The sequence below is a fragment of the Esox lucius genome, chromosome 5, assembly GCF_011004845.1.
Source record: "Esox lucius isolate fEsoLuc1 chromosome 5, fEsoLuc1.pri, whole genome shotgun sequence".
Classification (NCBI taxonomy): domain Eukaryota; kingdom Metazoa; phylum Chordata; class Actinopteri; order Esociformes; family Esocidae; genus Esox; species Esox lucius.
In genome coordinates, this window is record NC_047573.1 from 36,530,537 (window position 1) to 36,544,965 (window position 14,429).

A 14,429-nucleotide genomic window follows, 5' to 3' on the forward strand; every position below is an offset into this window, starting at 1 on the left:
TGTGCAAGTCAACAACATATCGTTATCTAGTCAGTTGCGCCATGGGGTTAGATTAGGGTTGCCACCTTCAATGTGGAAAAATAAGGGACACCTTGCCAGAGGCCCCAAACCTGGGGGACACAAATGTAGCGGTGAATGCATTCTGTTGAATTTCTATGCACCAATTTATTTTATATGCATCATTTTCAAAGTCCTCTGTTACTGTGAACATTAATGTAATGGAAATAGAGTAAATACGAGTAAAGAACAGTTGCATCAATTATATTAAAGAATAAAAAATCAGATCATAGACATGGGCAAGATGGTATTTGGTATATTTGGAAGAAGCAAGAACCCACCCTCCAGGAAGGATGATGTAGCCTAGTTTTGTCTGTTGCTGCTCCCATGGTCTGGAATAGTCTCCCATCCCACAATAAGTCCCATTCCACCACTGACAATTTTAAATCAAATGTAAAGACACCTTTTTTCTCTTGCATTTAGTTCAGTCTGATGTCCCATGGTTTTTGTCAAGTCCACTCTTTACTCTCTTTATTTTTAACGTCCTCTTGCTGTGTTTTAATCTGTTGTTGATCTTATTCTTTTTTTATTCTTCTTATTGTATTATGTAATTTTATATAACAATTTTATTTTTCTTAAGTCATTTTAGTCTTGCCCTCTATGTATTATATATACTATTTTATTATATTATGTATTGTTGCCTTTTATTTATTATTCCTTTAATCATGTATACAGAACCAGTGGCACAGGGGCATTGCCTCCCAGTAAGAATTCTTTGTCCCCCAAAAATAGTTTGGGTAAGATGCTTCCCAATACTGTACTTCACTAATTACTGTTCAAAATGTAGGCTAGCTCTCTTGCCTTCATCTGCGAAGATGTGCTTTGTGATGTGACCACTAAGCTACAAAGAATGTGTAACTACTGCAGTTACTAAAGCTTTCACATTTTATTTACAGCTGTGTATTTTGCTAGTATATTGCCTTAGCAAGCCATGCATGCAAAGATTATTTGCTTTCAGTCCGTCGTGCTTTAGCTACTATTCTATGTTGATAAGTAGGACAAATGTGCCTGTCCATGGCAATCAGAAGCCAATCCAAAACTTTTGTTCTAGCGCCTGCATGTAAACCTGTTTTGCGGCAGATGTTAATCCATCTGCTTCGAATGTAAAGCACTTATGGTCAACTCCTGTTGTTTTTAAATGTGCTATATGTCTCAAAGATTTGTAAATATAAAATTCAGATCCGTAAATAAACTTAAGATTTGTAAATGTAAGTCAACATTTGTAAATGTTAAGTAACAGTTGTAAATATTTTACAGATTTGTTTTTTGTGAAATATGTTTTTACATATTCACAATTTATATTTGTGAAACATGTTTACATATTTACAGATGTTTTTATTTACAAAATATTTTTTCACATTTACACATTCTATTTTTGTGAGTTGTAATGAATATACGCACACATTTTCTAGATATATTTAAGATCTAACTCCATACCTACACTGTAAAAAAGTCTGGTAGCACAGTCGCCAGTAAAAAGCTGTAAAAGTACAGGAAAATATATATTGTCATTCTCCTAAAATATATAATTTCTGGTGATGAATGTCAAAGTAGTGAATTGTCCTGCAATGAATTAGAGAAAACAGACTTCAAATTGCTTTTACAAGTTTATTTGCCATATTCAAGTCATGGTACAGGACAAACAAATCAAATGTCAACTTCAATAATGGTTCTCACTCCATTAAAACACAAGCAGATAATTATTCACTAATGATCTAAAACATTGTTGTTCTCAAAAACAATACACAGAATTAGGAGCTGACAGAAGATGTGTCACGTAAATACTTTATGCCCATGCAAGAATCATACTGTACAAAACTGTTTGTCCACCTTAAAGTTTCCAAATTAAAGAGCCTCAGGTGTCACCTACTCTAGGCCTATATTCCATGCTTCCCTTCAGATTTCTCACAGCCATAACAGCTTCAGAGACTAGAAAGTCAGACTACAGTCTCATTATTCACAATCACAGCCATTCAGTGTTGAATTTTAACATAAAAGGCATTCAATTAAAAGTTACTGTACAGTGAAAGTTACGGAACATTTCCCAAATTAATAAACAAGCATGTAAATACTTAGTGGAGGCACTTTGGTAAATTCTTAGGGTAAACTCAATCGATTGTTTTTGTAAATCCTTCCAGTCCTGGCAACTTACAGGAGTGGAAGAATTTGCTTCTAATATATTGGTGCCAGATACCACAGGACACCTTCAGGGGTCTTGTAAAGTCCATGCCGTGGTGGGTCAGAACCACCAACAGCATATTAGGCAAGTGGTCATGTTTTGGCTCAGCAGTGTATACTATAAGACATTTTAGCTGCAAATGTGTACCCATTCAAATAAACCTTAGTATACTACTAAAAAAGGGATTGTGTAATTATCCCACTGAAAATCAATTTGTTTTTATGGCAAAGAAACCGGGAGTGGCTATGGCCGACCAGTGCTTAGAACAAGTATTAGTCCAGAGGTGTGAGATCCACAATCACTACATCTTTATCACACGTTTGCTCATCTAGAATAGTAGTCTCAATTCTCAGTCCAACAAATCACACATTCAAATTCTAAATTCTGTCAACAAGTTTAAACAAATTACAAACAAGCATTCATTTATACCTGGATGTCAGATATAATCCACATTGTTTATGATAGTTCAAGGGTCCCCAAGCTGTTACTCATTCAGCTAATAATTTTCCTGAATTCTGATTTGTTTATTGTGTGTTATTGATGGACAGGAGCAAAATCCTCCAGAGTTACTCTTTAGGACCAGAGTTTGAGAACAATGGCATATGCAATAACTTACAAAATTGTACTTCTGTGTAAAAGTGATATGGAAAATCCATAGATTGACCTTAAATCTAAACATACATATGTTTTTGAAGATATAATCATCTGAAAAGTGCATGACATCCACTCTAATCTATTAAAAAAACAATTAAACTAGTGGTCCTGCGTACAGCAGCTGAACTAATAGAGCATGACTCTTCCAACACTAGAGTTGTGCCCAGGGTTCCCTTCCCATGGGGTAACAGTACAATGTTCCTTTCTAAATAAATAAATAAATAAATAAATAAATAAATAAATATATATTTTTGACAGTGAGGATGCTGCTCTCTACTACTTTGGAGTTTTTCTAGAGGATGGTGGTATAACTGCGTTCTCAGGGCTTGATCGACTAAACATTTGGCTAAGTAGACATTATGGCCAAATACAAAAATCTTAGTCATATATATATATATATATATATAGACATAGATATCTCTATTTATTTATATATATATATATATAAATAAATAGAGATATCTATGTCTATATATATCTATATATATGACTAAGATTTTTGTAGTTGGCCATAATGTCTACTTAGCCAAATGTTTAGTCGATCAAGCCCTGAGAACGCAGTTATACCACCATCCTCTAGAAAAACTCCAAAGTAGTAGAGAGCAGCATCCTCACTGTCAAAAATGAACACTAAAGAAAAACTTAAAACACTGTTTACCAGGGCCCATATAAGAGCATACTTAGACGTGTTGTAGCCTCTGTAGGTTTGCATCTGTCAGGACTAGCTCTGAACCATATATCTACCCTCATTGGCTGTGCTGTAGAGCTGAGGAGGGTATTAAACTGGATCTGGAAATCAACAAAAAAAAAACAGAGACACTGTTACACATAATGTAACAGGCCGATGTCCTGTGGCAGAGAAAATACGGTGTACAATTATTGATAGCATATTTTGCTTAATGTCAAGGAAACTACAAAAGTCTAAGAGCCCCGCTAAATTACAGGTTAGCTAGCTACATTATTAATGAATTAAGGCTAACTTTAAAGTTAATAATGTAGATGCACACTATAGTGTGGTACCCTCGGATGTGAATCCCAATATGCTCATAACATGGCATCTTTAGCAATCATTAAATTCACTTTTAGCTTTAAGCCTGGGTGTGTCACACAATTGTCTGTTGCAGATGCCATTACAATCTAAACAAGCGATTTTGTTGATCACTTCACCGTAATGTTAGCTAACGTGAAGCAATGTCATAAATCACGTTGTTTCAATAAATAATTTGTTAATTGAAATATTTGGTCATGTTAACAGCGTCAATGCATACAAAACGTTATCTGCATATTTGGAAACCATATTTTACCAAACTTGCGCTACAAGCTTACACTACTAGTTAGTTATCTAGCTAGGTAGTGCAGTTAATGGTAATGTTGTTGTACCATTTCAGTAGGGGGAAAAAAGCAATGTTATGAAATGCTCAGTCATCACATCTAGAGTAAAGGGTACCCTTACCTTGGTCGGATTTTTAAAAGAGTCCATTAAACAAAATGTTGCTGTACTGTAACGTTACAGTGTAATTTCGACAATACAACGCTTTTCTGGGTACCAGTCTTCCGAAATTAGGGGGCGGGACTTAAACGTTCAGCGGTAGCCAACTTCTGCACATACAGGAACTTTAGAAAAATTCACGTTCAGGACCCTTTTGGGAGGAAAACAAACACAAACAGCAATAGGGTCCATATAACACATATCAATTTATCAATCTCATTCATACCTTTAAAAAGAAAATGTTAATAATGGGTTGAAAATTCAGAAATGTTTTTCTGTCAAAACACGTTAATTTGGTTTATGGAATTATATTTTTTATTTTCGGATATTAGTTAGATTCATAAACTGCATTACATGGACTGTTTGGTAACATAAAAGCATTACATGGACTGTTTGGTAACATTGTTGACATGAGTAACTTAGCTGATGGTACAGATATTAATAAGATTAAACTGATAAGCCTTACACAGACCCATATGTTTGCTTTACATCCGTTCATCACTTATTTTTTTCCAGTTTTTGTTGAATTTCATAATGTTTAAATGTACAGCTGCATCTCAAAAAATATGAATTTCGTGGAAAAGTTAATTTTCCCCCGTAATTCAAATCAAAAAGTGACACCTTCATATATTCTAGATTAATTACACAAAGTGAAACATATAAAGCCTTTTTTGTTTCAGTCTTGATGATTACAGCTTACAGCTCATGGATATCAAAAATCCAGTATCTCATAATACTAGAATAAAAAAATGTATGATACAGAAATGTCGACTACTGCTCTCTGTAAGTATGTGTTCACACATTAAAACTGAAAAACATATAATCACGAGAATATCCTGGTACACATTGTAGATGTATTGATTGTATAAGTTAGTGAACTGTTGTAAGCAATGAAGCAAAATATTAAGTGTTTGTAACATGGGATAATACTGAAGGTGCAAGTAGGAGAACAGGAAACCCTGTTCAAGCGGTTGCCGGGGAGAGAAAGATTTAGCATGTCTGTCTTTTGAGAAACAGGAAACAGGTTAAAGACACACACACATAGTCTGACAGACAAGACAGAAACCACAAGGGGGCAAGAAAATGTTTGCATTATCCTTATAAGGTATAGAATTGGAATTGGACCAATGGCACACTTGCTTTGGTAACTTAACGCCTCTATCTTTTGGGCGTAGTTGAAGTATAAAATGCTGTTTTGACTGTTGATCCTTGGACATTGTGCGGCGACACTTGTCTCCAAAAGCTTTTGTAATAAACGGAATATGCGGTACGGTAATTGACCTGACTCCTGGTGTTTTATTCTCCTTTCCAACAAACCAACTCGGGGAAGTGTTGACTTCAACAACATTTAAAATTAGTATTTATTCAAACTTCTCACTCATGTTAGTCCCACTCATTCCTGTTACCCTTAATTTGAGTTACAGGACTGGAAGTAATTGGACTGACTTTTTAGCATTAGAAAATACATGAAACATAGCCACATGACATCAATGCTAATAGCATAGGAACACCAAAAAGTTACAAAAAAATATACATACATTTAATTTAGACTGTACATTGAAACAGAAATGTTATTTTAGAACTATATGCTAGATATAATTATCTGTATTTATAATGTCATTTGTATATACAAATAATGCAAATACCCATTAAATAATGGCAAATGTAATTGTTTTTTATAATGTAAAATACTGTATTTCTACTGCTTATTGTTGTGAAAAAAGAATGCAAAACAAAAACAGAAATGCAAAAACAGAAATATTAATGTTTTTGAATTTACTGACATTTCCTATTTTTCTACACGATGAATGTTAAAAATAAGTTTATCCCTGTAAATTCATAGTATTCTACAATTATTCATAAATACAGAAAAAAACATGTAAAATTTACCAGTTAAGTAACGTATTTATTTATTTTACAGTGTAGCCATTACAATTTGGCCCTTGTCAAAGTTGCTCAGATCCTTATGCTTGCCCATTTTTCCGCGCTTCTAACACATCAACTTTGAGGACAGAATGTTCACTTTCTGCCTAATATATCTCACCCACTGACACGTGCCATGATGACGAGATTATCTGTCAGTGGTCAGAATGTTATGGCTGATTTGTTTATATCAACTTTAATTTGAGGGAAGGATGGAACGGGAGATTGACAGACGGATCGGTGCAGCTTTTGCAGTAATGCAGTCGATGTATCGGTCTGTCGTGGTGAAGAAAGAGCTGAGCCGCAAGGCGAAGCTCTCGATTTACCAGTCAATCTATGTTCCTACTCTCACCTATGGTCATGAGCTTTGGGTCATGACCGAAAGGACAAGATCCCGGATACAGGCGGCCGAAATGAGCTTTCTCCGCAGGGTGGCTGGGCGATCCCTTAGAGATAGGGTGAGAAGCTCGGTCACCCGGGAGGAGCTCAGAGTAGAGCCGCTGCTCCTCCACATCGAGAGGGGTCAGCTGAGGTGGCTTGGGCATCTGTTTCGGATGCCTCCGGAACGCCTTCCTGGGAAGGTGTTCCGGTCCCGTCCCACCGGGAGGAGACCCCGGGGAAGACCTAGGACACGCTGGAGGGACTATGTCTCCCGGCTGGCCTGGGAACGCCTCGGTGTCCCCCCGGAAGAGCTAGAGGAAGTGTCTGGGGAGAGGGAAGTCTGGGCATCCCTGCTTAGACTGCTGCCCCCGCGACCCGGCCCCGGATAAGCGGAAGAAGATGGATGGATGGAACTTTAATTTACTGATAAAAAAGTGTTGGAAACAAGAAATACAACAACCGATGTTCCATTCACCAAAACATGTGGTTCAATGCACATTAGAATCATATATTTGGTGAGTTATTATTGCTTAAATGAAAATTAGCACTCCTGCTAGATTCTGCAAGGTTGGGTAGGTTACTTTTTAAATGTAATGCGTTACAGTTCCAAGTTACCTGTCCACGTTTGTAATCAGTAACGTAACCTTTTGATTACTCAAACTCAGTAACATAATCCGATTACTTTCTACTCAAGACCATGTTCATTTAAGAAGCTATTACATGGCTCAGAGCATAATGCATATGTTTAAGGTACTGTGCAGCAGCTTTTCAGTACATGTGTGCTTATTAAGTAATTTTTATTTCAACTCAAATTTTAAAGATGTTTATTATACTAGCATGGTGAAATGCACAATTAAGTTAGGAGAAAAGTAAATTATTATTTTTATGGTTTCATGACTTCAAATAGAAATGTAAATGTTTAATATATTTAGCTTTTGTTAATTACCCTGTGGGAGAGGAAATTTGGCCTTTAATCTGCCTTTGTTTATTTGTTTATGGCTCGCATCTGTAAAAGTTATTAGTAGATTATGGGGCCCACTCTTAAATATATCTTGGTTGTAGCTGTTGTTTATTCCGTAAGTATATAGCCCATATTTCTTGAAAGGATCATTTATGATGGTCAGTTAGTATCCCTGGGGTGACTCATATTTAGGCAGGGTCTGGACATCATTCATCACGGAGTGTGTTGGATTGAGACTATTATTCCTCATTTTGTGGTAATTTCCATGACAACCCTCATGGTCAATTTCATATGCAGGATAGTAAATGTGTCCCTGTTTTATGTATATACAGGTCACATTTTTGTTGGGAACTGATTTTTAATCGGAAGGCAAGCTACCCAGTGGATTTCAGGATTCCATGCAGAAAACATTTTCAATGTCATTCAAAGAGTAAACTATTTTCTTTACAGTCTCTAACCCCAATTTTAAGTGTGGTAGGAATAAGCTAACTATTCTAGCTGCCAAAGTGTGGCTAGACTGTTACATTTGACTCAATGTCATTTCTGCTTAGAACCTTTTGTAGTGGGTGACTGTGATCACTGTGTATTTATAATTTGTTAAGATTTATTTGAAACATAATTTGGATTAGGAGGGTGCAGCCTAACAGAGTATCCATTATAGTGGTTTTCATAAGCAGAAAGTATTATATTGTTTGTGAACTGTGCAGTGTTTTTTTATTTTATTTTGATATTTGTTTGTTTCCTTTTTTTGTAACTCCCCTAAAAATTGGTAGCTATTTTCAGATGCACACCTCAGTCTCATGTGTAATCATTCCCTGTTATTGGTCAGTAAATCCTCATCCTCAGGTCATAATCTAGTGCCTTTTGCTGTAGCCTATCTAGTTCATATTCATTATCTTGTATACGTAACAAAGTGCAGAAGCTTTATTTAGTGTATGCTACACTAGCTTCCCAGCGATTATTGAATCAAGCCTTAAGTTGTCGTGATGGTCCAGTTATTATCATATTATTATTCATTTGGTTTGCTTTTTGTAAATAAAACAATAAATGTTTCTTTCTCTATGACACAAATGCACTCACCAAGGAGACAGATCATATGTGCATGTCAGTGTGCAGCTTTAAATCTTATGCCCAACAGGCATATCTCAAACTGATGTCCTGTGATTGGAGTTCAGACATGTTCCATTTGAGAGTTCCATTCAGTGAGTGTGTATGTGTGTGGGGTGTGTGCATTTGCAGTAAGCTAACGCTGAGGGCTAACTCTAACGTTAATGTAGCAATAAATTAGCTGTGACATGACAGCTTTGGCAGTCCGACTACACAGTGGAGTATCCTTTTTCTGGCCAGAAGGGTTTAAGTCTGTATGTAATCATAGTGGTAACCCATACCCATCAATCAAATGAGACGCCTCTGTGACACACTGTGTACTCAGTTTTCTTTTTGATTGCCGAACCCAGGAAAAACTACAGTATCAAACTGCATTCTGCACTTCTACTTATCTACTGTGGACTAACATTGCCTGCTGCAGTGGTGGAATCTTTCAAGCTTCGGTCTGCCCTCAGGGCGGTGCGATTTCCAAACCCTTTGACAGGCAGTCATCTCTCCCTACCAGAGGTATCAGTATCTGTCAGTGTGAATCTTTAACTGAGGTGCATGCCCTGTTTCAAAGGGCTTGAAACTTGATGAAACCTTACTTAAACCATCTCAGAATGACTGTGTGTGCATGGAAGCCAGGGGTAAGTTCTTCAGAGTAAGTAAATGCCTCGCAAAGGCAAACTATAACATGCTCCAATAATAAGTGTTTCTTCTTTTGCTATTTGTGAATTGGAACTTTAAGCATAGGGAGTGGAGATGTCATAAAATATACAATGTACTAAGTATCTGTTTCTCACCTGAAGGCTCCCACAGAAGTGGTAGAGGGGATCTGCCACTGTGTCCAAGTGTTTGGAGTGTGTGGAGCTGTCCAAGGAGTTGCTGGTCTTATCCCTGCCTCTCTGAGAAGTGCTGGGGTTGGGGACTGTTGGCCGGATTGGAGCCTGTGGTTGCCACATGCCTACATCAGTTCCATTTCCAAAGGCATGGATGGCATTTCCTATAAGGGAATTGAGAAAGCCTGCTTTATACCTGGTGGTATCTACACATTGTGTCCCTACTCATACAAGATAGAAATATATCTAATAATCTGAACTAATTCCCTATTGCTTATAAGTTTGGAGTTTCCTTGTTTTCATTGAAATTGAAATTAGTTTGAATAAGAAATATATTATAAATGAAAAGGAAATATAGTCATTGACAAGGTTAGAAATAATGATTTTTAACTGAAATAATAATTGTGTCCTTCAAACTTAGCTTTTGTCAAAGAATCCTCCATTTGCAGCAATGGCAGTTATGCAGAACATTGGCATTCTAGTTGTCAATTTGCTGTGGTAATCTGAAGACATTTCGCCCAATGCTTCCTGAAGCACATCCCACTAGATGTATTGGCTTGATGGGCACTTCTTACATAGCATATGGTCAAGCTGCTCCTTTAACAGCTCAATAGGGTTGAAATCCAGTGACTGTTCTGGCCACTCCATTATAGATAGAATACCAGCTGACTGCTTTTCCCTAAATAGTGCTTGCATAGATTGGAGCTGTGCTTTGGGTCATTGTCCTGTTCTTGACTCCAGTCAAGTGCTCGTCCACTGGATATGGCATGGCATTGCAAAATGGAGTGATAGCCTTTATTCTTCAAGATCCCTTTAAATCTGTACAAAAAAATCACCCACTTTACCACCACCAAAGCACCCCTAAACCATCACACTGTCACGACCTTGCTTGACAGAAGGTATCAAGCACTACTCCAGGATTTCATTTGGTCTGCGTCTGATAAATGTTCTTCTTTGTGATCTAAACACATCAAACTTAACGCTTTATTCCAATCTTCCTCTGTCCAGTGTCTGTGTTATTTTGCACATCTTAACCTTTTCCTTTTATTGTCCAGTTTGAGATATTGCTTTTTCTTTGCAACTCTGCTTAGAATGCCAGCATCGGAGTTGCCTCTTCAATGTTGACATTGAGACTGGTGTTTTGAAGGTACTATTTAATGAAGCTGCCAGTTTAGAATCTTTGAGGCATCTGTTTGTCAAACTAGACACTCTAATGTATTTGTCATCTTGCTCCTGTTGTGCACTGGGGCATCCCACACTCTTTTTAAGAGTTAGTTTGTGCTGTTCTGTGAAGGAGCTAGTATACAGCATTGTACCAGATCTTCAGTTTCTTGTCAATTTCTCGCATGGAATAACCTTCACTTCTCAGAACAAGAATAGAATTACAAGAATAGAAGTTTCAGAATAAACTTGTTTTTTTCTGGCCATTTTGAGCCTGTAATCAAAACCCACAAGTACTGATGCTCCAGATACTCAACTAGTCTAAAAAAGGCCAGCACAACAGTTTTCAGCTGTGGTAACATAATTGCAAAATGATTAATTGGCCCTAATGATGTTTCTAATGATCAACAGAAATGTGCTTTTCTTTCAAAAATAATGACATTTTTAAGTGACCCCAAACTTTTGAACTGCATATGTATTTCATTTTCTCCAATCCCAAATTTGATCTGCGCCTATAACTTTCCGCAAAGCTATCAAACGCTCTTCCGCACACATGCACTAAACATCCTAACTGATGGAAACTGACATAATTAGGGGGCCAAGCAACAAAATTGGAGTTGGTCCGAAGGACCTTGGCCATCCTGGTACCCATACTCCTCATGGTACCCATACTCCTCATACTTCCTCCATTTGGAATTTAGTGGAAAACGACATAACGACATATACTCCGAGACCGCCATTTGCCATTTGGTGTGAAGGACCTTTGAACCATTTTCTTAAAAAGTTATATAAGGAATGTTGATATCTCAAACAATATGGCTGAAATCAGCTAATTAAATTGAGCTGGGCGTGTCTACGATTTTCGAAGTCCATTAATCTGAAATGGAATATTAAACAGCTACGAAACAAACATACCCATATATGTGTCTGCCAGGAATGGACAGAAAGAAACAAACCAGCCATGGAGTGATTGGAGTCATTGTTTTCATTATAGGTACTGTATAGCTATTAGCTAGCCATCTACAGTAAAGCACAAGAGTACACTTTAGATCCGTTAATAAATGTTGTCCACGTCATTTCAGTTCCAAGGTGTTACACTGCTATATTATTGTGCTGGGGGATATGAGGAATGCGCTGCTAACTTTTCTCAGTCTCCTCCAGTTTTAAATTTTAGGAGGAGATGAGGTCCTGGTCCACACCTGCGGATTACCTGGTTTGGGGGGCCCGTTGCTGTCCCTGTACTTGTCCACCTGGTCATATTTCTGACCTAGTCTAAAATCAAATAGACTCTGGATTTAGCCCAGAGAAATGTATTTATTATTCCAATTCCAACTCTTAATATCTCACCCGGCACAGCCAGAAGAGGACTGGTCACCCCTCTGAGCCTGGGTCCTCTCTAGGTTTCTTCCTAAAATTCGACCTTAGGGAGTTTTTTCTAGCCACTGAAATTCAACACTATTGTTGTTTGCTCCTTGGGGTTTAGGGCCGGGTGTCTCTGTAAGGCACTTTGTGACAACTGCTGTTGTAAAAAGGGCTTTATAAATACATTTGATAGATTTCAGCAAAAATGTAATGGCTGAAGTATTCCCACTGCTTAAACAGTGTAATGGTTAAAGACATTCAGCCACATAGAAAACCGTGGATTGAAACCAGCCAGGGACAACAATATTCATCCCCTCTAATCAAAGGCCGGCTGAACTAGGGTTGCCTGGTTCCTTTTCTGGTATTTTTGTTTGGTTTTGATTTGATTTCTTCTTCTTCGATTGGACATCCTGAATGTGGTCACTGATGAAGTTGGCAACACATTCATAATCTTCAAGAGGTTCAGAAATATAACAGATTTTTTCACATATCCATTGCTGTCTTCAAAGATTATCAGATCATCTTCACTTCACCAAAACTACTAATGTGCTGAAGAAGTACACTCTTCTTCCTTGCCAGGATGTTGTAGCAGTCTAGTAGATGCATTCAGGATGTTGGCTTTCCGTTGAGGCACTAGTCAAAACAAGTTATAGAATGTGGGCATGGTTAATAAAGTGACTAAAACCAGCATTGGCCTGAGATGCACAACCTAACCCTTGTGTCTCTTTGTGTGTCCACAAGTTCGGTAGCTTACTATTTTGTGTTTCTTCGTTGATCCTCAAGTTCGGATCTTTTTGATTCTTCGCATATCAACAGTTGAATAGGTATGGTAGCATTGCTAACTTAGCTAAATCGTGTTTCTTAGTGTATCAACAAGTTAGATTATGTTGTGCGTATTCCTCGTCACGTATATCAACTGGTATGCAAAGTTAGCTAAATCGTGTTTCTTTGTGTAACATTATCCACATGTGTGATAGCTAACTCTCTGCAGTAACATTATCTGTTGTTAGCTAGACTACCTAAACCTGCAATTCCGCTACAGAGGTGTCTTGTGTGTATCCCCGATGCTATTTAGCTAGCCTGTGTGTCTTATGCTGCTGTTGCAACAGTTGCAACTGGCCTGTTTTCTAAACCTCTTTTTCAAAACATTGCTTTCAGATCATGACATTTTCTGTAGTTTGTGTGGCAGCACGACAAGTTTGCCAGAACTTGTTCACCACCTGAAGACACCCGGGAGGCTGTCCCTTATAAACTCATCAAGCATGCAGGTAAACTTGTAAATGTAATCATTTGAAACTTGGGATGAAAATGTGTTTTGCAGGGTAAATGCTTAAAAAACCTTAATCTTTCCTAGATACATGGGAGAAAGCACATGTGTATCGCCAGAGGAGCGAAAATGGTTCCATCATGGAAACAACCGATGACGAGGTGACAAGAAATAGGAGGTGACATGCTAATCCAAAGTACCAGCCTGTGCATTTACAATTTGGGGACAGCGACGTTGAGGTTCCACCTCACACCTTATCTGGATTTCTCACAAGTCCCGCTGTTTGTTGGGCCCCTACCACACCAAGGATGCACCACAACACCCTGTGGATTGCAGGCCTGGAGGTATGTGAATTACATGTTGATCTGGTAATTGCTGCAATGTTTACATGGTTTCACCATATTTACCTATTAAACTTATGTTTATTTTTAGGATGGAGCAAGCACAGTACTCCATGGCACCAGATAGGTACTCCACGGCACCATGTGGAGGACTGCTAAAAAGGTATGTGTGGGTTCATTCAGTTAATCCAGATGCTCATGTTATTAAAGCATTTTGTTTTCGGGTTTATTTGTCAACTTCTATTTATTTGTAATACCAAGAAGGCAGAGCATGGCAAAGTTTTAGCTCTGCACATGAAGGTAAGAATGAAAATTTTGGCAGACACTGTAATTTACTGAGTTCTGAATAGTGTAAAATAACCTGTTTAGGACTGAATAATTAACTGCCTGTTTTTGCTTTCACAACATTTGGAGAAGATCAAGCAGCTGACTGAAGAGAATGTCGAGTCGAGGGAACAGCTGTCTCTACAGTCAGGTAAAAACAAGACAATAGTTACGCTAGCATCTCGTCTTCATAAAACATTTCATTTGTCTTGAATGTTGTGCAATTTGTCAGTGGTATGTGGTGGTTAACTGCTTTTTTTTTTTGTCCAGTTAATTCAGTTGCACCATATGGGCACAACAAGTGAAGAACTGTGCAAGCTGCTGAACAAGATGGCCAGTGCTCGCTTGGGTCCAAGCAAATGGCTTGATGGGGGAGTTAGCGTTCCCTGTTTAGGGTAGTCT

General features: G+C 37.8%; 1 protein-coding gene across 1 annotated transcript in view; it reads right to left on the bottom strand.

Moving 5' to 3' along the window:
- gfra1b (gdnf family receptor alpha 1b) overlaps positions 1–14,429 on the bottom strand; it is a 196,844-nt gene that overhangs the window by 56,338 nt on the left and 126,077 nt on the right. Inside the window, exon 9 of the mRNA XM_020044777.2 lies at positions 9,537–9,736. Within this exon, the coding sequence (XP_019900336.2) occupies positions 9,537–9,736 (200 nt within the window). The remainder of the gene's footprint in view (positions 1–9,536; positions 9,737–14,429) is intronic.